This window comes from Lichenostomus cassidix, chromosome 12 (assembly GCF_008360975.1).
Source record: "Lichenostomus cassidix isolate B80296 chromosome 12, HeHo_3.0, whole genome shotgun sequence".
NCBI classification, from domain to species: domain Eukaryota; kingdom Metazoa; phylum Chordata; class Aves; order Passeriformes; family Meliphagidae; genus Lichenostomus; species Lichenostomus cassidix.
The window spans coordinates 15,924,948-15,946,763 of NC_139493.1; the positions used below are offsets into that span (position 1 = coordinate 15,924,948).

The 21,816-nt window shown below is 41.2% G+C and overlaps 1 protein-coding gene across 10 annotated transcripts in view; it reads left to right on the plus strand.

Moving 5' to 3' along the window:
* The first annotated feature begins 228 nt into the window (after nt 1-228).
* DOCK3 (dedicator of cytokinesis 3) overlaps nt 229-21,816 on the plus strand; it is a 184,152-nt gene continuing 162,564 nt past the window's right edge. For 6 of the 10 annotated variants that reach the window (XM_085072932.1, XM_085072929.1, XM_085072930.1 and 3 more), the window contains exons 1-2: nt 229-465; nt 19,788-19,871. In XM_085072932.1, the coding sequence (XP_084929058.1) occupies nt 429-465; nt 19,788-19,871 (121 nt within the window). In that variant the 5' untranslated portion in view covers nt 229-428. The remainder of the gene's footprint in view (nt 466-19,787; nt 19,872-21,816) is intronic. The other 4 variants (XM_085072923.1, XM_085072924.1, XM_085072928.1 and 1 more) reach the window with 2 other exon arrangements.

Below are 21,816 nucleotides of genomic sequence, written 5' to 3' on the forward strand. Positions count from 1 at the left end.
CGTCGGGAGCGCGGGGGGGGCGCGGCAGCCCCGAGTCCTTCAGGCGGCGGCGGCTCGGGAGGAGGAGGAGACCGACAAGGAGGGGGCCCCGGGCCGCCGAGCTCCGCGGGGCTGCCGCGTCGGCAGGGCCGGAGCCCGCGGGGGCCGAGCGAGGAGAGGCGCCGGGCCGGCGGCGAGCGGCCGCCGAGGAGAGCGGCGCGGCGGACGGCGCTGCTCGGGCGGGCGGGGGGCGACCTCCCCCCGCCCCCCGGCAGCGGCGAAGCGGCCCCCGAGCGCGGCCCCGGCCGGAGCGTGAGGCGGGGGCTGCCGGCGCGGCGCCCCCGCTGAGCGCGGGGGGAGGAGAAGCCGCCCCCGCTCGATGAGCGGCGCCCGCCCGACCGCCGCGCTCTGCCCGGGGACCGGCGGCCGCGGCCGAGCCATCCGGCAGCATGTGGAGTCCCACCGAGGAGGAGAAATACGGCGTGGGTAGGTGCTGCCGCATCCCTCCCTCGCCCCGCGCACCCCCTCCTCTCTCCGCCGGACCCGGGGGCTGGGCTGTGCGGGTGGGGGGGCGGCCGTTCCCTTCCCCCGGGGCCGGCGGTGGTCGCGGCGCTGCCCCTCAGGTGGAGCCGGGGGCGGGATGAGGGCAGCGCTGCCCGCGGGGGCTTCCCGGCGGTGCCTCCCCTGTCCTGTCCGCACCGCTAATGTAGTCTGCGTGTGCTTCGGTTCGCCTTATTCCCCCGAGCGCCGCCGCGGCCAAGCGAGAGACGAGCGGAGTTTGGGGGCCGCGCCGGGGTCGGGATCGCACAAATAATCAGAAAACGAGTCGCTGAGCCCTTAATCTACTTATGCGCGCGGTTCCCTTTTCCCTGCGTTTCCATCTGCGGAGCGCGGCGATGTGTGCGGGAGTTGGGAAGGGGCCGGCGGCGCCGCCGTGTCTTTAGGGGGCGTCGGCGCTGCACCTGCCGGCCGGGGCTGAGGGGCTGAGGGGCTGCGGCGGGCCGGGAGCGGCGCCTCGGCAGCCCGGGGCCTCCGGGCACGCCGACTGCGCTGCTTTTGCCTTGTTTTGGGAAATCAGATTTTACAGTCGTCTGGCATCGTGGTTGCTCTAATCCGAGGCATCACCGTTGGCGGCTTTGGTTTGTTATTTTAGCGTGTAAATCCCTGATAAGAGCAGAAATATTCCATCTAATGAAATGGAAGATAGAGAATTTCTTTCACTTCGCTTTTGCTCATTTCGATTTAATTTTTTTTAAACTGTTGTCTTTTATTATAATAATAAAAGACACTAATGCTGCCCTGATTAGATACCTAAACACCTCATTAAATTTATAGTTATCCGTTGTGCATATTGATTTTTAAGTTCCACAGTGTGTAGTGATGATTGATTTCTACAAATATTTTTTTAAAATATCAACTAATGTGCTACATGATCTGTTAACCGGAACTGTTAAAGTGGTGTTTTGGCAATAAACTCGTGAGCAATTAGAAGCCATAATGCTTCTTTGTTGAAAAGCTTTTTGTTAATTTAATAACTAAGAAATACTTTTTGTTAATTTTTCATCTTGTGCAGTAAATATTTTGCTTAGTACATCCCACATATCTTCATAGTGAAGAGAGGAAGGAAAAAGAGATGAAGGAAAGCACTTTTGTTTTAAAAAAATAAAACCAAATGCAGCATCAGATGAGAGGCTGTGAGTGCAGGGTAATATAAACAGGTGGCAGAAAAGAACACCTGGAAGTCATTGCTTCCAATCCTGTTGTTGTGGCTGTTGGTCACTGGGAGTATATAAAGTTAACAAGCCCTGTTACAGCCCAGCTGGATGCGCCTGGAATATGAAGTATCCAGACTTGTTCACACCTCATCTGCTGGTCAAAGGCTACCTGTGTTATCTTAGGATCAAACTCACTGCTGTAATTGTGATGGTTGCTTGAGAAAAAATTCTTCCAAATCTTGTTGTTTTTCTTCTGTTTATGTAGGTGTTTTTCTTTGCCGTGTTGCAGGGTTTGATGTTCAGTGTTGTGTGTGTTTGTGTTTGGCCCATGTGCTCAAATAAGAAAACACTTGTTTTACCTTGATTCAAAAAATGGGTGAACTAATTTTTTTTTTTTTACGCAGACATTTGAAGGGAAAAGCTGGGAAATCTCCATTCACGTTGTAAACAAGTCTGGAAGAGGCATGTGGAAGGGAGGGCAGTGAATGAAAACAAATGTTATTTCAATGAGTGTTCCCTAGGCTGAAGATTATTCCTGTAAGGATGGGGATTTTTCTTTTGCACACAGCACACCTGTAGGTAGGGCTGAGGTAACAGCTGAGTCCTGCAAGTTTTGGTGATCTCTAGGCAAGTTTTTTTTGTTCTTGGGTAGCTTTAATTACTTTTCCTGTAATTGAGATTTGTTGGTAATCCTCCAGAGAAGGAAAATATGTGAAAAATACTGCTTATATCTGGAGTTTAGTTACTACAAGTGAGCAGTGGCATACCAGTTTTTCAAAAGAAGATCTATCATTGCTGGCTGGAGGGGTCATTTTTGTGCATTTTGAAGAAAATAATCTGCAGAAAGTGTAAGACCTGAGGGTTTGCTGCTGGGAAGTGCACTGGCAAAAAAAAAAAAAAAAAAAAGGTTTGGGGGGAATAGCAGTGTAAATTATCCTGATTCCACAAATAATATGTGCAAAAATAATCTTCTTGGCATGAGTCACTGTTATGAGCTTATGCCTCTGGGCTTTAGTCGTTTGGGTTTGGTTAGAACAGTCTCTGTCCAAAAAACCACTGTATGTTTTCTCTCTGCTCCTGTTAAACTGTGCAAAGTTTTAAGATTTACCTTTGGGGATTAAGGCAATAAACTTTCTCTCCCTCTTGATGTAAGCTGGGTGGGAGAAAAATCAGTTATTTCTCCAACTGGAATACCACGAAGAGGTTTCTGGTGGAATAGAAAGGAGTGTCTGGGCATCCAGGCCCTAGACATAGCTGCTCTTGTGTACCGAGGAAAGGGAAATAGTAGTTAATTCTGATGCTGTTGTCTTTGTTGTGAGTCAGTTGTGATCTGTTGCCTTACCTGGGTAGCTGGCTCAGAGGTGATAATTCACAGAAACTGTTCCTTCAGAAAGACACAACATTCCCCCTCTCAACACGTGGGTATAGAAGGGCTTTGTGTTCCGCATTGGCTTCCAAGGAGCAGCAGACAAAGGCATTTCTTCTGTGCTTGCTGGAGCCCCTCAGCAGATACTCCTTTGCAGCCACAGGCTCTTGGCTGCAGGAGAACATGTTCCATTTCCTGATGGGAGCGTCCGTGCCCTTTGGGCAGTTCTGAAGTTCTCTGTGTTTGTCTGCAATTAAAAGAAGTTTTCCATGCTTGCAGTTGTAGAACACTGTTGTATTGCCCAGTTCTCATACAAATCATTGCATACATCTGCAGCAAAGATATTAAAAGGTTGCTCAGGGTATTTCTAAAAAAATTAAACACTCTCCTAACAACCTTGAAATTCTTCCTGTATTTTATTTCTCAGCTGCTATAGCAACTACCTGGTAGCTGTTGTGAGTAATTCCCCTCTATTTAGAAATACTTCTGTTCAGTGCCTCTAATCCTAACTCTGCTTTTAAAACTTGAGACTTGATGGTGCAAAACAGACAGGTCTTCCACAGGTGCTTGAGATGGCCAGTTATGAACACAATTAGCAAGACTTCTGAACTGATTGTTGAAGATAACTCTCTCTCTAGCCCTCTAGTGTTTTAATATTTTTAAAGCAATCTCTAAGAAATTTGTTAAAGTGATCTGATTAATTACTTCAGTATTGTAAACAAATATTAAATAATAATGTGTTAAAAGAAGAAGCTAAATAGAACTCTTTAGTAAATAACATTTGGCAACTGTGTGAGAGCTGATTATTTCGTTGGGCTGTCAGTTTTTGCTGTTTTATTTTTGTGCAAGGAGCACATTTAGGTTGGTCTCAGACAAGTTTTTTTTGTTGTTTTGTTGGTTTTTTTAAATGTAGTTGATGCTGTACTTAGTATGGCTGAACATAATAAATACGTGTATATTAAGTCACAGAAGAGAAGGAGAACCTGCCTGCATCAACAGCATCTGTTCTTAGTTTATTTAAAGAACTAGTGTTAAATTCTCTTGTTTTATTTAAAAAATGCAATTTTTAAATCTTTATTTCCACTGTGTAATTGGTAACAATGAAAAATAAATCCATAAACCCAAATACATACAACTAAACTTTCCCTTGTCCTTGCCAAGACAGGATGGAACATCACAATGTCCTAGTTACAGTTTTGTACTGCAGCTTTTTGATCAGTGTCTTGGTTGTTGTTTTATTTTTCCCTGTCACGAAACCTTGGCTTGCATGCTTCCAGTTCATATTTATGCTTGGAAAAACAGGACTGCAGAAGTTAGAAAAGTCTTCCTTCCCTCCCCAAGGCTCTTGGCATATGATCCTGCCTTACCTGTTCACACAGGAGGCAGCTGCTGAAGGGGGCAGTGAGTGGCACTGTAGTTTCACTAGGTCACTGGAGTAGTTTGTTACAGGTTTAAAAATGAAAAGTTTCAGACAGGTAGAGAAAAGTCCCTCTTCCAAATTAGGAAAATGTCCATTGTTAATCTGGAAAGGAGTATCAAACCCTGCATCAGGCCCTGTGTTAAGGACATAGGTTATATTTCATTTTCTCTCTTGTGCCCCAGTGCCAGGAGATGTAATTGTCTGGCAGCAGGAGGGAGGTGACTAAGGATATTCTTCAGTGACCTGTCTTGGAACCAAAGCTAGGTGAAGGAATGCACTTTGAAACCTTCTCTGCTCCACTGCTTTGGAAAGTGGTGCTGGTACCTGGGGACTTGGTCATCAGTCAGGAAAACAGGATGATCCAGGGACTGGAGTAATTTCTGTTCAGTATTTTGCTCTGAAGGGCCTTTTTTTTTCACCTGTAAGCCTTAGGAGTGAGCAAAGGAATTTGTCAGTCAGCAATCATAAAGGAAATGTATATGTGTTATTTAACTGGATAGGAAATGATTCACACCTTGAAATGTCTCTGGAAAAGAGCAGCTCCCAAGATGCATCCGATGGGATCCTTTTGGTATAGATAGGAGAGTTTAGTGGGATGTTGTTAAATGTAGTGGGCAACTTCAGTTCCAGTCTAGGGTAAATCTGTAATTCTGCTGTTGTTGATAGAACTTGGAGACTAAATGCTCTGTTTTGTGGCAAGAGATTAATGCATTTTGGTACATCTATCCTAGAAAAGACTAAGCCAAAGACATTGGGGTTAGACCAGCTCTTGTGCTGGTTTGCAGCACTCGATGAGAATTAACCTGTAAGATATCACTACTTGGAGATTATCTAAATATCAGTTATATATTATCTAAATATCTAAATATTTAAATATTATATAAACATTATCTAAATGCATTTGTGGTAGAAATTAACCAAAACTTTCTAAATACAGGAGGAATGAAGTTGAGAAGCAAGTTGCTCCCAAAGGCAAGAATGAGATGTGTATGTTTAGCAGTTCATTGCAGGGTTTGTATGGGAATGTGGGTGTGATCCTGGAGTAAGATGTGACAGTTGTGCAATATGGGGTTTCACTTTGGATGATTTGATGGGTTTTAGAGCAGTTTTCTCCATTTATTTATCATTGTGCAGAATTAGGTATTCAGGACCTGCAGGACTTCAGTCACTGGCCAGTAGGGTGGGGGCAAAAGTGATTTCTCCCTGATCTTCTCCCAAGTGCTGAAAGGATTTTGTTTTTAGAATTATTTTCTAAGTGTGGAAATATTTTGGTGTTCAGGCTTTCTGTCCTTAGCTAACCATACATCCAGTAACGAGACATTTTGTGATGCGAGTTGGCAGTCTTGGACAACTTTTCCTGCATATTTAATGAAAATAGGGCTGGGTGGGGAAGAAAGAACTTAAAACTGGAATTTCTGTGCATAGTAGTCCAGATAAGAAGCTACTGACTTGCTGGTTATAAAAAAGGTTATTCAGGTTCTATCAGGTGTTTCTTTTTTGTGTGCTTTGGTTTTAAATTAATTGTCGAACCTGTAAGACAGGAAGGGAGATTGTTCAGAGTGAAATTAGTGAGGAAATTTAAATTTCTTTTTAGAACTATTTAAGGGATAGGAACTTGGTGTGTCAGTATGGGGTGACAGTGCAGATTGTGGTTTGCAGTTGTGTGTGGGAAGAGAGAACTTGTTTATTAATTCTTCTGTAGGCAACTTTCTTAGGGTACAGTCAGTGGCATAGCTCAGCTGGACTTGAGTGTCACTACCCTTGCAAAGCCTTTATTGCAGCAATTCTGCCCTTAACAAGTCAGACTCCAATGTAGACATGAGGGAAACACGTAAGAACTATTACCAGAACTTGTAACCTATAAAATCCTCTACCATGTATTTGCTGGCATTTCAAAACCCACAAAAGGGGGATAACTGGGAATGAGGAAATGTTCTGTGTTCATATGCATAGTGATGTGTGGATAGATGTGCTTTTCTGATTAACACATTGAACAGTTATTTGGAAGTGGCTCTAATACAGAAGAGCTGTAACTTGCCTGATGGGTCCAACAACTGGTCTTATTGGTGGCCATATGTATTCCATAGATTTGTTCTCTTGAGAAATGGGACCATTTTTCAGATGTGGGTGTGAAAACACTCACCAAAGAATGGGAAGTCTGTGGAAAATTATTTAGCTCTTGAAGAGAGCTCTCTGCTCCAGAGAATTTTTTTTTTAATTTGTGTAGTTAAGTTCATTTTGTTCTTCTCTCAGCTGTGATATGCACTGAGGAAGAGGCTATAGGAAGCATACAGTGGGATCTTGGTCCAAAACCAGTTGAGACTGACAGTGGTCTTTCCACTGATAGTTTTTAAGTTAGGAACCAAACTTAATGTCACTAAATTTCTCACTTTGTTCTGTTTCAAAATCTGTCTGCTCACTGAACCTCAAGGCAAAAATGAAATACCTCACTCAAGTGACTGATGTTAAAATCAAACCTCTGTTCCAAAATTTTTCCATGTCAAAGTGAACTTCATGATGTCTTCTGACATCCTGAAAAGCATGTCCAAAGCTTTTTTGGCTGGTTTCCTTTCTCTTAGACATGTTTTAGTGTTTGTTCAAGCAATAAGTCCTCAGTCCAGACTTAGGGAATATATTAGGAAGGCAGAGAGCTGAGGCTTTGAGCAGTCTGAGTGCTTTCCAGTACAGTTGTGAGGTGATTACTTATTCTAAGGATAAGACTTCCTTTTGTCCCTCTTCAGCTTTTAACTACTTTTGCTTTTCTTGAGTCTTTCTGGATATTAAGCCTTAAGAAAAGCTTATGACAAGTGGTGCCAGCTAACTCTTGGTGATTAAAAGCAGGTCTTTGTGCATTCAGAGGTAAGCTGGTGTTCTCTGAAACATCTAGACAAACCTTTATTTTTGTTTCAGCCCAAGGAAGCCTAGGCACTAAATTCTTTTAGTATTTGCAGTAGGCACTTGATGGAATGGTGAATTATTTTATTTTCTTTCTGTTGAATGTAAGTCTCTGAGCCACCCAAGGTGCCAGAGTGTAGCATAGAGTGCTTTGTCAGGTGCCTTGCTGTTCTGGAAACCTCTTGTGGCTGTGTTTTTGAGCAGCAGGGCCTCTTTTCCCTCTCAAAGTGATTGTGAATGAGATATTTCTGTGTACCTGCACTTTTAGTCTTCTGAACCTGATAAAGGCTTCGAAGCCTTGTATCCATGTCAGGAAAACGCAGAACTGTTAAATGGAAGACAGTTGCAAGCAATATAGGACTTTTTAGAGGCCTGTTTGGGAGTCTGTGCTCATAATCCTTTGCCTGGCTGGGGTTGGGTGCTGGGTGGGCTGCCCAAACAAGTGGGGAAGAGAACAGAAAGACTTTTGAAGGAGAATGTTACAGACAGTGCTGGATATTCCCTGTATGGAGCAATGTCTGTTTCCAGTAACTGAGTCAGGTTGTGGGGATAGGAGGAGGTGTTTCTGTTTCACCCATCTCTTCCGTTGTGGAGAAACAATGCCTGTGGAAATATCTGAGTGAAGCTGCCCAATTCACCTAGGCACCATTTTGTGCATGTATGGCTGTGTTACATACATGGACAGAGAGTGTAGGCTCAGGTAAGAAAGTGTCAGCCAGACACTTTCTGAGTGGGACAAATAATCCAAAAATATATGAATTACTGGAAAAGAAGGTTTCTGAAAACTGTTGTTTGAACTTTGGTGCATTGCTGTGTTTTGTTTCTCTCTAAATGCTCATGATCTGAATGATTGGTGACTTGAATTTTGATAAACCAAAGAGACAACTGTGTAGTTCCACTGGACCTGTTAGAGCAGGATCAACATTTTTGAGGTAATCTTGCCCTGACATCTGCTCTTGCTGTACAACATGGAGCTGGACACTATCTGTGGGCCTGGCCTGGCGTGGTGGGAGAGGAGGGGAATCCTCTCCATGCCCGTGCCTCTGTTTAAGGGTGATACTGTGAGGGAATTCCTCCAGCAGGGACTGTTGGAGTGGGGAGAGCTGTCCTGGGGCGTGGGAAGGCCCTGTGGCTGCTGAGCTTTGCCCTGCTGTGTGTGCAGAGCACCCGCTGGGAGCAGCCTGTGCCCGCTGGGGGAGCTCCCCCCGCGCTCTGGCAGTGCACGGGGATTTGCAGCCCTCCATCCTCATCCTCCTGCCCGCTGTGCCAGCTCAGCCCTTCCCAGTGTGCTGCTCTGAGCGCAGTTGGGAACAAAGTCCCTCTGCTGTGGGGGTTTCTTTGTTTTTCTTTTTTTTTTTTTCAAACTGCAAAGTGTGTGGTGATCTCTGTGGTCCGAGGGGTTTATGCCAAGGAAGATTGTTTGAAGCGCTGGTCTTGCAGAAACAGTTTTTCTTTTGACTCTGGGCCAGAGGAGGTAGAAAACAGGTTTCTCTCTCTTTCTTCATCGCAGTAAGGCCCCAAACTGCAGCTGCTGATCTTGTTGAGCTTTTTTGTTTGATTTTGTTTTTTTCTCCCCCACTTCTGGAGTGACTGTATTTCTGGCACAAGACCATATTCTCCTTTTAACAGGAAAAAGTTTAATAAATGAAAGTAAATAATAATGAAATAAATAGTAATAATAATAACAATGAAATAAACAGGGGTGGAGGATGCAAAAAGAGAAAAAGAGGATCTCCTCTATATCTCAGATGATGTTGATAGAATTAAATAATGCCCATTTGCTTAAGTCAAGATTGGACGAGTTACAAATCACAAAAAAAAGCATTTTCAATTTTTGTCAGTAAAATACTTCTTTTCTTTTTTTGTATTTTAGTAACAAATCAAAAAAGTCAAAGTTCTTACGGGTGGATTGATAGGTTTCATAGCTGTCTTCAGCACAGAAAGTTCTTGTGTGGCAGCCAGTATTGGCTAAAATAGAGTTTTCAGCTAAAATGCAGGAGCTGCATGCTGATAAATACACTTTTATAAATCTACCCTATTCTTCCCTTCCTGCTCCTCATTGGAAGTGTTCAAACTGACCATAAATGCCAAGGTAGATTTAATGTGTTAAGAACTTAATTAACAGATAGATGGGAGGTCTGAAAGTCTCACGCTGTAGCCTCGGTAAAATGGAACAGGGTGGAAGGTGCTGTGGGATGATCCCTGAGGTTTTGCATGTGTGAACATGAGCCAGTGGTGTTCTCCTGTAGGCAGCCATGCCCCAGGCTGTGTTCCTCTGCACCAGGATGGTGATGGAAATTATCTTTTCCTCCTTAAGTGACTCTTGGGGCTGCATCTTGCAGTATGAGGGGTGAGGTGAGGAGGTGGCAACACACGGGGAGAGAGGAGGGTCTGCGAGATCCAGGGTGGCACAACCTGGGAAAAGGAGCATAGGAAAGGGTTCTGGCTCATGGATAGCTGCTTTCTAGGGAGTTACAGAGAACACAGAGCCAGGCACTCCTCAGAGTTGCAGGGTGAAAGGAGGAGCCACGGTGGCAAATTCCAGTCAGAGACTGTGATTCCCACAGTGCATGTGGGAAAGCCCTGGAGCAGGTTGCCTGGAGAGGTGGCATGATCTGTCCTCCAGGAGAGTCAAAACTTGACTGGTTCCTTACTTTGTTTCCTGCTGTTGAACTCCAAAGCATGGCCATTTCTGACTCAGATTTGCAGCCTGTGGAATGCAGCAGTGCAGAACAGATCCACACTCCTCTGGGCAGAGTGTGGTCAGCGTTCTCCTCTTTGCCAGTTAGGTATTGGAAAGAGGGAACAAGGTTTCAGAAATGGAAACAGCCTTTACCCCTTGTTTAAAGGGAGAAAAAAACTGCTGCATTCGCTTCCTGCATAGAGAGGGAATGATGTATGGGTGAAGGACTTGAATGAACTGATGGAATAGATGTACAGAGAGAGGATGAAGTTGCTAGGATAGGTTCTTGCAAAGCTGGTAGTTCAGGACCAGTTCCTTAACATAGCTAAGGCAGTGGACAGCACTGTGGGCTTCTGGTCTGCTTTTTCTCTTCCACCTCCTGCCACCAGGATGTGCAAAACTATTTTAAACAGCTCGTGATTTTTGAGCCCAATCTCTATTTTTATCTTGGAGGGCAGGGGAAGGATGCTCGCAATCCTTTGCTCTGCTACTGAATGATCACCTTTCTTCTCAGGCATCTGTTTCTTTTTTTGCAGGAATATTTTCCTGGTGCTGGTATGACTCAGTAGAAAGAGGCGGTGTTGCTAGGCAGCGGGTGAGCACTTTGCAGATGCCATGTGATGGCAGTAAGCTGCCTTGGAATAATCCATTGGTGGCAGTATTCCTGGCTGAGGTTCTGTACTGCACAAAGAAAGAAGCATCTCTGACAGGAGCAGATGCTGCCTAGCAACTGCCACTGCTCCCCGAGCAGCCTGAAATACCTTCACTTAATTGTACTGTAATTTTGGCAATACACAGAACCCAAGTGTAATGCCTTGCTTTCAATTCTGAAGTATACTTTTCTTCCTCAAGATTTTGCATAAACGTTTGTAAAGACCACTAATAGGGTCAAAAAAATTTTAGCCCTCTTCTAAATCATGTCTTTTGTTTAATCCCTACTCTTCGATTGTAATGTTTGGATGGCTTTTAATCAGCTTTTGATAATCTTTTTTGTGTGTGTGTGTGTGTATTACATTAGTGCCTGGCAATTCCAATCGGATTAGAGCCCTGTTCTGTGTCGTGTGTACCAGTACACTCTGCAAGAAATGCCCCTTGCTGCAAAAACTTGATGTTTTATTTGGGGTTTTTAGGGTGTAATTGGATATGCCCTCTCTTTCATACCTGAATTATTTGTGTTGTCCATCTTGCTTGACCAGTAGAATGTTTTGGAAGTGCTGGACCTGGGGTCTGTTCCCTGTATTCTTTGTGTACATACTTGCTGAATGAGGCCTGAATTTGCAAATAAATCTGCAGGTCTTGGATTCATTTCTGGCAAATAATTGAAACCCTCACCCACTATTAATCATTTAAGTACTTGGAAGGTATATTGTGAAGGTGAAAACATGATTGTAGGTATTTGTAGAATAAAATGGAAATGTTTTTCTTTTTATTTCCTCATGGTTCTGCTCCCTTGTCAAATATTATCAGACTCTAACTGTGCAATCTATGAAGCTGCCAGGTTTAATCAAGCAGTTCCACAAAAAAAGTAATCATATTGGCCTTTAATTTTGTTATAAAAATATGAAGTTTTGTTTTCATGATAAACTACATATTGTTCTTTTATATTATTAAACCCACAATTTTCTGTTTTCAAGAACTACTCCTTTTTGCTGGGGTTCTGTGAGAGGCTCAGACTGGAAGGTACAGGGAGGTTTGGGAAGTATTAATTCTGTGCTGCCTGTGGGTGTGATTGTGCAACACAGTTGCCTCACAGAAAGGTGAAGTTAAATCTCTCCTCTCTCTTGTCCTCTGTGGGATCATTTGTATCAGCGCTGGTTTTCCTGCCCAGTCATCCTGCCCTGGCTTGGACACTGTTCCCCCTGCCATCCCTAAATGCAAAGAATTTGCATCTGTCACCCTTCTTGGAAAACACATTACTAAGCAAAGGTAGCTTAGAAATTCTCAAACTGCAAATACCATGGAGTGGAAGAATAAAAATTGTTTGTTTGCTCATGTTTTGATACAATTCCTGGGAGTTTTGGTGATGCAGGAGCTGAACAAGTGAACCCCCTTTCTGTGTGATGCAAGAGTCACGTGTGGTGTTCTGGGCTGAGGTGGCTGTTAAAAGTGAATATGGTTCCACAGCATTTGGGTGGCTCCACAGAAGAAAAGATACAGAAAATGCTACTAAATACATGGATAAAATTAATACAAATAGAAACCTTCTACTTTAGGAAGACCCAGTCCACAGATGACTCAAATTTGGGGAAGCCACATCTTTGCCCCATTCTAACACCCTTCCTTTCCCTCCTTGTTTTAGCCTCTGCTAAGGAAAAGACATTTGATTTATAGCCATCTTTGATCTCACCTGGTGATCTTAGGTTATGGGGAGCCTTTATTTTCATGTGGGTATTACAGGGAAGAAAACAGTATTTATCTTATTCACCTGTTAAAACTGCAATATATTGTTTCATCCTAGACATTTCTAATAGGTGGATTAATATGAGAAATTATTTTATGGTAAGATACATGCTCGTCATAATATTAGTTTATCAGTTTGGAGTAATTACATTATTTTCTTAAATATCAGATTATTTAATATTGATCTAATATTGAATTCACTATTTAATGCTAATCACTTAAATCAGTCGTAAGCTTGGGGACTGACTTGTGTTCCATGTTAACTGGTGACAATGAGTAGTAGTTAAATACAAAATGCTGTATAAGGACTGTGAAATTTCAGAGTTTGTGTTTACCCGAAGTAAACACATACTCCAAATTCTTAGCTTGTGTGATAGAGGTGTGAGTTTAAAACATGGTTATGTGTTATAAAGCATAAATTACACCGTCAGAGAACTTGAGAACTTTGACATTTGTAGCACAGAACACAATTCAGTGTCTGCTCAGTGTGATTATACCTTGTCAAGGTATTTTGGGTATGGAGCAACACAACTGCAGCTGTTCCTCTCCTGTGTGTTCTCCCTGCTGTTCCTCCTGAAATGGGTTTGTTGAAGATATACTGAGGGATGATCAGTGCATAACCTGAATAACTGCAAGCTGAGTGTAGTACAGAGCTTTTATAAAAATTAAATTACATACTTTACCCTGAAACACTTGTTCTGCAAGTGTCATCTAAAAATATTGCAAGCTACCAGAATTTTAATAAGACAGATAATAATATTAACAATGAGTTGAGAACTGGAAAAAAACTGTCACAAAAGCCAAGAAGATTTATCCTTTATAAATGGAGATATGCTGAAAATTCACAAAATTACAATTTCTCCACCCAAATTAGCCCATAGAGTTCATTAAATCATGGCCTCACCAGTATTTTATGATACAGAAAAATCAAAATGGGGTTTAGCATATTGGATCTGTTTCAGTAGCGATGATTTCTGTTGTGGAAGTGAACATGTGAGAAAACTAAATTTTTAAAAGCCCAATTTAGTGGTTAAGAGATGTAGTTTAGATTCGGAGAAGGAAAAAGAAACAATGTAAACATGGATAGCTCTTGAACTGATTTTGTTTCTCAGCCCTCATTTAAATAACTACTGATTTTCTTTGGTTCATCTTGGAAGGTGGGGATGGAAAGGGCAGGAAAAGGGCTCTGTTCCTTTATAAAAACAAGCAAATTACTCATGAGCTGAACTGATATTGCATAGTGGAAATAGAACATAATGCAAGATCAAAATATTTTGGTAGGCTTCACTGAAATGTGTAGAAATAGGTTAAAAAAATAAGAAAGTACTTGAGATGGCATATAGCCCTGCCAGTTCATGGGATAACTTTGTGTAAACATTAAGAAAAAAAATGATGTTTCAAGGGAATGAGTATCTGGATGTATTGTGCTGGTTAGTTCTCTGGTGTTTTCCTGTTGCTGTCCTGGTTTTTCCCACTGTTCATGTGACAGATGTGACATTTTTCTGTTACTGTGGTTATCAGGGCATTGACATCCATTTGAGAAGGAAAATTATCTGTGGTACCATTGCAGCCCAGGTGAGACTGGCTGGGGAAGCTGGGACACAAGAACCTGAATTGGAAAGAATAATAATAATAATAAGATAAATTTTAAATTATATCCCAGCAAAATGAAACCACCTCTGTGGTTGGCAGCAGAAAGTACCAATGACACAGGTGAAATCTGATTCAGCATTTCTCTGTGAGCTGTGTTCTCCTTTTCGCCATGCTGGTCAGAGGAGGTCCCAGCTCAGTCCATAGCACGGTACAGCAGAAGCTCAGGCGGTGACTCCTTGGTAAAGGTGAAGGAGTTCCCAGCACTCCTGCCCTGCCCGTGCCTGCAGTCAGGTGTGGAGCTTTCCCAAAGCTCCAGTGCTGCCCGGGACAAGGCCTTGCAGGGCCCAGGGTGGGACACAGCCAGTAATTTGTCCTGTTGGCTTTGCAACTTGAGTGATTACTTAACTTCTGTCACCCACGGTATGTCATGAGGAGTTTCACAGTTTATGCACACTGCAAAAAAAAGTACTTTAATAAAGTCCTGAGCTCTGCTGCTTCGACACTGCTCTGCTTTTTGAACTGCAAGAGGTGAATATCAACAGTGTCCTGTGCACCTTCTACCAGTTATCCCAGGAAGTTTCAGCCTTCCTGGTACAGGAATCCCATCTTGCTTAACAATCAGTCATATAAAAGCCCTTATTCAGTCTTTGCTATGTCCTTGCTCTCTCCTTTCTACCTTCTCTTATGCTGTTCAGTCCTTTTTGGCAAATCATTTGTTTTTGACAAGGGGGAAAACTGGCACATGGGAGTTCATTGGCAATTTTATGCAGTACTGTGGGTAATGGTGTCTTCCCTTTTTCCCCAAGACAATGTTGTGTGTGATGTGGGGTGGTCCCTGGCAGTGGCTGAGCACTGAGTTTATGGTAAGAACTCTTTACATACCAGAGTTCCACTCATGACCCTAACATGGGAGGATATGATGATTTTGTATGAGAGGTGAGGATTGTTCATCCCTCATGGAGCACCACGCAGGTGAGCTAAACACTGCTCATCTGCTATTTCTGCTTACGGAGCTTGGGGCCATCTGTAATTTTTTATTACTCTGAATAGCCTGAGTGGCCTCATAAACTTTGTTGCTTCTCTAAATGATGAGCTTTTTTGGATCATTTAGGAATACTTGAAACAGAAAAGACTCCATCAGAGATCACTTCAGAGCTTGCTGGTCAATATGTCCTCAGTAAGGGAAATGGCTCTTTTATTTCACATCACTTGGCTGATTATTTATCTGTGCAAACGCCTTCCCTCTTTATCACAGCCAAGTGTAGTTTCTTCAAGAGCTATTGACAGGGGCTCTTTGAGAACATATTTTCTAAGACCTCCTGAATTGTATCAGCTGCATCTTCTTTGTTCATATAGCAAGGAGCTGCTTTAGGTGGAACACAGGAGGAGTCAAAGCTGTGCAAAGATGCATTGGCTTAACACATCCTGTTTATCTTCTTTCTCTTACTGCTGGTGACTTGCAGTGCAGCTGCTTATACTCTGTCAGGCCATATCCATGGGCAAGGAAAAATCTGTTCTCCTCTGGATCTTTGTCTTTTGAAACTGTTATTCCAATGCCATCTGTTCTTATATGTTATACCCCACAATTCCTTTGTATTTTCTAGCACAACATTAGAGTCACTGCCTATGTGAACTGGTTGGTGTCTTTCTTACTGGTAAATTCCAGAGGTGAAGAGGGAAGGATTTCTTTCACTGTGGTCCAGTTTAAGTACCACAGATAAGGGACTTCTGTCTTGGAGATAATTCCCAAATCACATCGCATGCGGTGCTTTTTCAAAGCATTCCTCTTTGGCAGAATGTTGGCTTTAACTGCTGGCTGAAATTACTTTGTGAGGGGAACTACGACCTCCTTATAGACCTCAACAATGGTAAGGGGCTTAATATCTGAAAATTGATGTTAAATATTTCAGCAGTGTGTCCTGGAGTCACACGACCGAGGGATCAGTCAGGTCTGTTAACTGGTGGGTAAAAAAGCTTTACTTTATGCCTGTTTTGCTGATGTGTTTGTTACTTGTGTATTCTGATGACTGAGGACATGAATCCTCTAAAAAATGATGGAGGCTTACAGATTGATGGACAGTTTGTAGATGATCATGTAGGGTAAAGAATTTATCAGTGGAAAGGACAGAAATCAGTTGTCAAGAGTCCTGTCTGTAAATTATTTTCTCCAGAACAGTTAAATTACTCTGTATTTCTCATTTATATTTGTGATCGTATTTTTCAAATAATACTGCCAGGAAGAACTGTGTACCTAAAAGGGACTTTATAAATAAGATTGTCTTGCATAATACATTTTTAGTTTAACAAATGAGTAACATCTATAACTTTTTGGAAGTAACCTTTGGAATAATAAATCAGACTATAAAAGAGCCTTAAATTTCTGTGATTCTGTCATAATCAGGAGTTATTTTTACCATTCTTATTTATTTCAGAAATGTTTATTTTTTCTTACACAGTTTAGCAAGACAGTTTGGTCTATTGGGTCAATTTATTTGGATTGTTGAATTTTTCCTGACTTTGGTTTAGTGTGGCTGGAAAACCATTTACTCTTGAGATTTGGCTTTCACTATTTTGGTAATATCTATTGCTGTTCACTGATTCCATGGATTGATTATAAAAATTGTCAAACAGAAGAGGCTCCTATAATTTATTGATGACTAAAAAAGGAATTAGATTCCGTACTTTGTATTGAGGATGAAGGGAGATGTTGCTTTTGTATGAGAACTAATTTTCCAATTGAATATGATCATCAAGATTCTATGTAGAGCTGATGGGATCAGTTCATTTCTGTTTTGTGACTTTTGCTTTTTTTTTTTTTTTTTGAGTGAGGTAGATCTAAGAAAAGAGCTTTGTCTATGTTATTAATAGGGTGCTCTGAATTCCAGAGAGCTGATTACATATTGTAGAGTCCTTGATTCAGATGTTCTCTGTGTGACCAGTAGAATCCTTTTAAAAACGGACAGTTTAGATCTGTAAACTAACAGATCTATCAGAATTACTTCCTGTAAGACTAAATATAATCAAGTCACCATTCCTGACCATATTTTAAAATAATTATTCTATCAGCAATTGAAAAAACCCCAGTACTGTCTTTTCCCAGTACCTTTCCTGTAGCTTTTATTCCAGTCTCACCTGTATTATTACATAATAGACAGGAATTTGATGGCCAAAGAACTTGCAGTTGCATCAAATCCAGTTTCTTTCCCAGCTGCATCCCTGATGCAGTAGTTTTAATATAGTAAATAATTGTCATAGGAAGTCAGCTGCTCTTTGCTAATTCAGAGCATCTAATGCAGTGTTGAAATGCAATACTTTTCAGAGTAACTGTTTCTTGTTGGGCTTGGCTGAGTGAGACCAGTCGAGTTGTTTTTCTTTCCATGATTTAACTTTTTTGTTGTCTACAACCTCTGATACCAACATGTCCCATGACTGGTGTCTCTGTCATGATATCCATGGCATGTTCAGAAAAGTTGAAAATGGTCTGAAAATTGGCTTTTAATATTATCATGCCTATATTAATTTCTTTAATTAATAAGGTATCTAAAATTACTCTCAAATTATTATCTTATTACTTTATTAACAATTCTACATTTTGTTTTCTGGTGTTTTCAAAGATAGCTTTTTACCCAAGGTATTTGAAATTTCCCTTCTTGATACATACGTGAACTTTTTAGTGGTTTTGTTGATTTGAACTAAAAAATCATGTTTTAATACGGGACTTTGCAGTATTTTGCAAATCAACTTGTGTTTTCTTGTTCTGGTAAAATTGCCAATTAGAAAAAAGGAAATGTTTTCTGTATTTAAAGGATCCAGCTATCTAAAATACTGAAAGGGCAAGGAAAAGCCACTGGAGGTTTGATTATGTCCTGCCAGTTCATCATTTCAGTTGTCAATGTTCCTGCACTTTGGGAGAGGCTTTAAATAGTTTTTCTTTGGTTGAAATCCATATTTATGATTTCTTCATGGGTGAAGAATGAATCCAGAATGCTGATGAGCTTCGTTTTTGTAGGATTATGCTGTCTGCATTATTCCAGTCTGGAGCCAGTTGTTGTGTTTCTCCTGCCTCTGATGTAAACAAGAATTTGAAGCCTCATTTAACTGACGGTGACTTCTGCTGGGCCATAAGAGCTGAGAGAGCAGTTTAGGTTTGTTGATGAAATTCTGAGCTCTTAACTCTTGTGATTAAACCCTGCACTGAGCCTCACAGTGGAAGTGCAAATGTTTGATGCCATTTGGCTCCCTGTGGATTTTTTTTCACTCTTTCTTGTATTGGCTTCATCTGTATGGGTGTTTGCCTGGTGTGTGGACTTTGTTCTTTCTTGCCCTTGCCCGTTATGAAGTCTGTGTATAGGGTTTAAATGCAGTTTTGTTTTGGTGGAAGTTTTGTCTATGCTTTTCTCATTATTTCTGAGAAATTCAAGCTTCAAGAAAGCTACCTCGTGGTACTTGGTGCAGGTGGGAATCTTGGGTTCCATGGTGTTCTTCTCCTGGACTCCAGCCTGTCTGCTTACTATGCAGTTGTAAGGGACTTGTGGTCTTGACATGAAAAAAGGTTTAGGGAGGAGATGAATTCAGTTGAAGCATGGTGCTGATAACTCCAAGGTTGTGGGTTTGATCCCTGTATGGGCCATTCACTTGAGTTGGACTCAGTCCTCATGGGTCCCTTCCAACTCAGAATATTCTGTAAAATGTGGCTCCATCACTTGGGAACATCTTGACCATAGCTGGAGTGTTTGCATTCCAAGGGGTGTGTTCTCTTAATTGGAGAAAAGGGTGGTGCCCACTGGAGGTCACTATTTCAACTCATGGAATTCCACTTGCAGTGCTCCAGGGTGTGTTGGTGATGTACAAGGGGGCTCTCCTGTGTGTGTTTACCTGGAACAAGGTACTGGAGTGATTGTGTTAAATCTGTGCCTGGGGGAGTTTTTAAAAGCTGAGACTGGGGAGAGGGTGGTCCTTACCTGCGATTCACCCTTTCTCTGATATGTCATGTTTGAGGGAATTACCCATGTCCATGTCCCTGTTGTATTTTTATAAATATAGCTGAATAATGTATCATTATACACTGTGATATTTTTAAATTTATTTTTTAAATTAGGTTTCATTTAGTATTTTTATTTATTGTATTATTTTTTTCTGAAGCATTAGGAATGGTTTTTATTTTCCCTGGTTAATGAAAACTAAAGGTACCTGGAATAGTAAGATGTGTATCATATTAGTTTTTATGAAAAGTACAGATTTTTATGTATTCTTTCATATGTCTGCTTAAATGTAATGTATTGTATTGTAGGATTTTTGCAGTCTATTAGTTGCACAGATGGAATTTGAACTAGTTTCAGCTTGGAGAAAAGTAATTCCTGGAGTTCCTGTTGCAATCCCTGCAGTTAGGGCAGCCTGTTCCATTGATGGGTTGTGGAGCAGAGTAAAAATTGTGAGACAAGGAAATCCTTGTATGCCATATGAATCAGAGGTTGCTGATTAAAGTGATTACTAGCCTTGCTTAATTTAAAAATCTTTTTAAAAGCTTGGGTTTTATGTTGTTGTTGAGCCTAATTTCTGGTAAGGGCCGGAATAAAGATAACGGATCAGGACAAGTTGGCTGACAGGTTTTCTGGGCAGCTATGTAAGAGCTATTTTTATGCAGGGAGTGAGCTAAAGGGCTATGCTTAGAAGAAAATTCACACAAAGATCCAAGCCTCATATGTCTCTCTCTCTCTCTTTTTCCCCACCCTCTAGTGATATGCAGCTTCCGAGGAACTGTTCCGCAAGGCTTGGTCCTGGAACTAGGTGAAACTGTCCAGATCCTGGAGAAATGTGAAGGTAAGTGTGATGTCCAAGAAGGAACCCCATTTTCTGTGTAAGAATATACATATGTCTTAATCTAGCAGATTTTAATAAGTTGTTTGGAAATCATGATGCATCAAATCAAAGCACTTGAATAAAATCTACTCTGACCCACTTTCTGTAGGAAAGGCTGAGTGCTCCTGGCACTAATCCAGTCTGATAGGGGGTCAGTGTGTTTGAAGTTAACCATCTGTCCAGAAAATCTTGAACCCTGACTTGATTGTTGTGTTGCAATTGGGTCTTACACTGAATTTTCAGCATGTAAAGTATAGAATCAGTATCTTTTTTTACAGTATTTTCTCAGTGTTACTGTTATGCATTTCTATTAAGTGTGTCAGTTTTATTACTTAGAAACATTTGAACAGGTGGAAAATATTAGTTAATATATATATTAGCAATACTAGAAAAAATGTAAAGAGTATGGGTTTAGGGGGAATTGTTTTACATTTATCTTGATGTGTGTTTTTGTACCTAAAGCAAAATGCCATTGTAAATTTTATAGTTCTTATGTGGCTGGAGATGTCTGTTTGTGAATAAATTGAATGTCCTGCTCTATTCACATGAAGAGTGTGATTGAAGTTGTGTGTAAAAGGAGAATTATTCTTATCCTAATGTTCAAGCAAGGGTTGTAAAACGTGTCTGGTGAGAAGTAGGTTGACAAGATATAGTATGAGAACATGTTTCACTATAGTCTGAGCTGGAATAATGTAACCTTAATCCTGGAAGTGTTAAACAGATTGAAAACCCAGATCCACAAATTTGAATTCCAAATTAACATTCCACAGAGTCGTAGATGGGTTTTTTGTTTGTTCAGTTTAAAGTTATTTTTTGTCTCCAGTGTTAATGTTGCTTCCTAGACCTTTTGCAGCAGACTCTGCTTTGCCTCGCTCATGCCTAGAACTGTCGTTTGCTCTTGATGCTTTTTCTTCTACTCAGGTGTTTGTTTGTTTTCCCAGTGACTTAACTCTTCACAAAAATGTCATCTTTTTCATGCTAATTTTTCTAGTAAAGTAGTAGCTTCTTCACCTACATTTGTAAAAATTTTCTGTTGAATGAGAGCTTTGCAGTGCAATGGGGAAAATTAGCCACAAAGAAATTTGCTGTAAACAATACCACGCTTTTTAAAAAAACCACAAGTGGTGTGATGGGCTAAGCTGTACTCAAGCACAGAGGGCTAATTGTAGTTATTCCAACAGGTCTTGTGAATTAGAACATAATGCAAGCTCAGAAAAAGCGTATCCCTTTGCTTAGGATAGGATAACTCCAAGGTAATTAAACGCTGTATGTTATTGAAAGCAGTCATGGTATTTTCCAGCCATTTCTGGGAAATTTTCAAAACTGGGAAATAAAAGCATGATCTCCAAGGAGCAGGTTGCTTATAGAAAAGGAAAGGGAAAATCCAATGTTTCTTTACAGTGGTATAATAATTAGGCTTTGGATATTTCCTTTGCTGGTTGTTTTGAGGATGATTCCTCAAAAGCAATTCATGCCAGTCTTCACATTGCTGAGAAAGGAGGTCCTCAGCCAGGGTTTTCCTGGATGGAAGAAGGTTTGTACAGAATTTTTTGGTTTTGTTTTTTAAGCTGTCTATCCTGTCAGTTTGGTTGAGATGCCTTTATCATGGACTTTGTGTATAAAAAGATACATTAATTTTGATAATAACATCTGGAACTCCATGCTATGAAACTCATCTGAATATTCAGATGGTCTGTGCTGCAGCTCTTCCATGTGTGAATTATGCAAAAAAGCACACTAAATGTGCAAAGTAGGCTCTTAAAAGGAAGAAAAAAAAAAGCAGTTGCTTTTTAAGCATTCTTGTCTAAGTGGTTGTTTAACAGCATCTTCTACTTCTGCATTATTTGCTGGGGATTCTTTTGTTTAGACAGACTGGATAAAATAATGTTAACCCACATGAAATAAG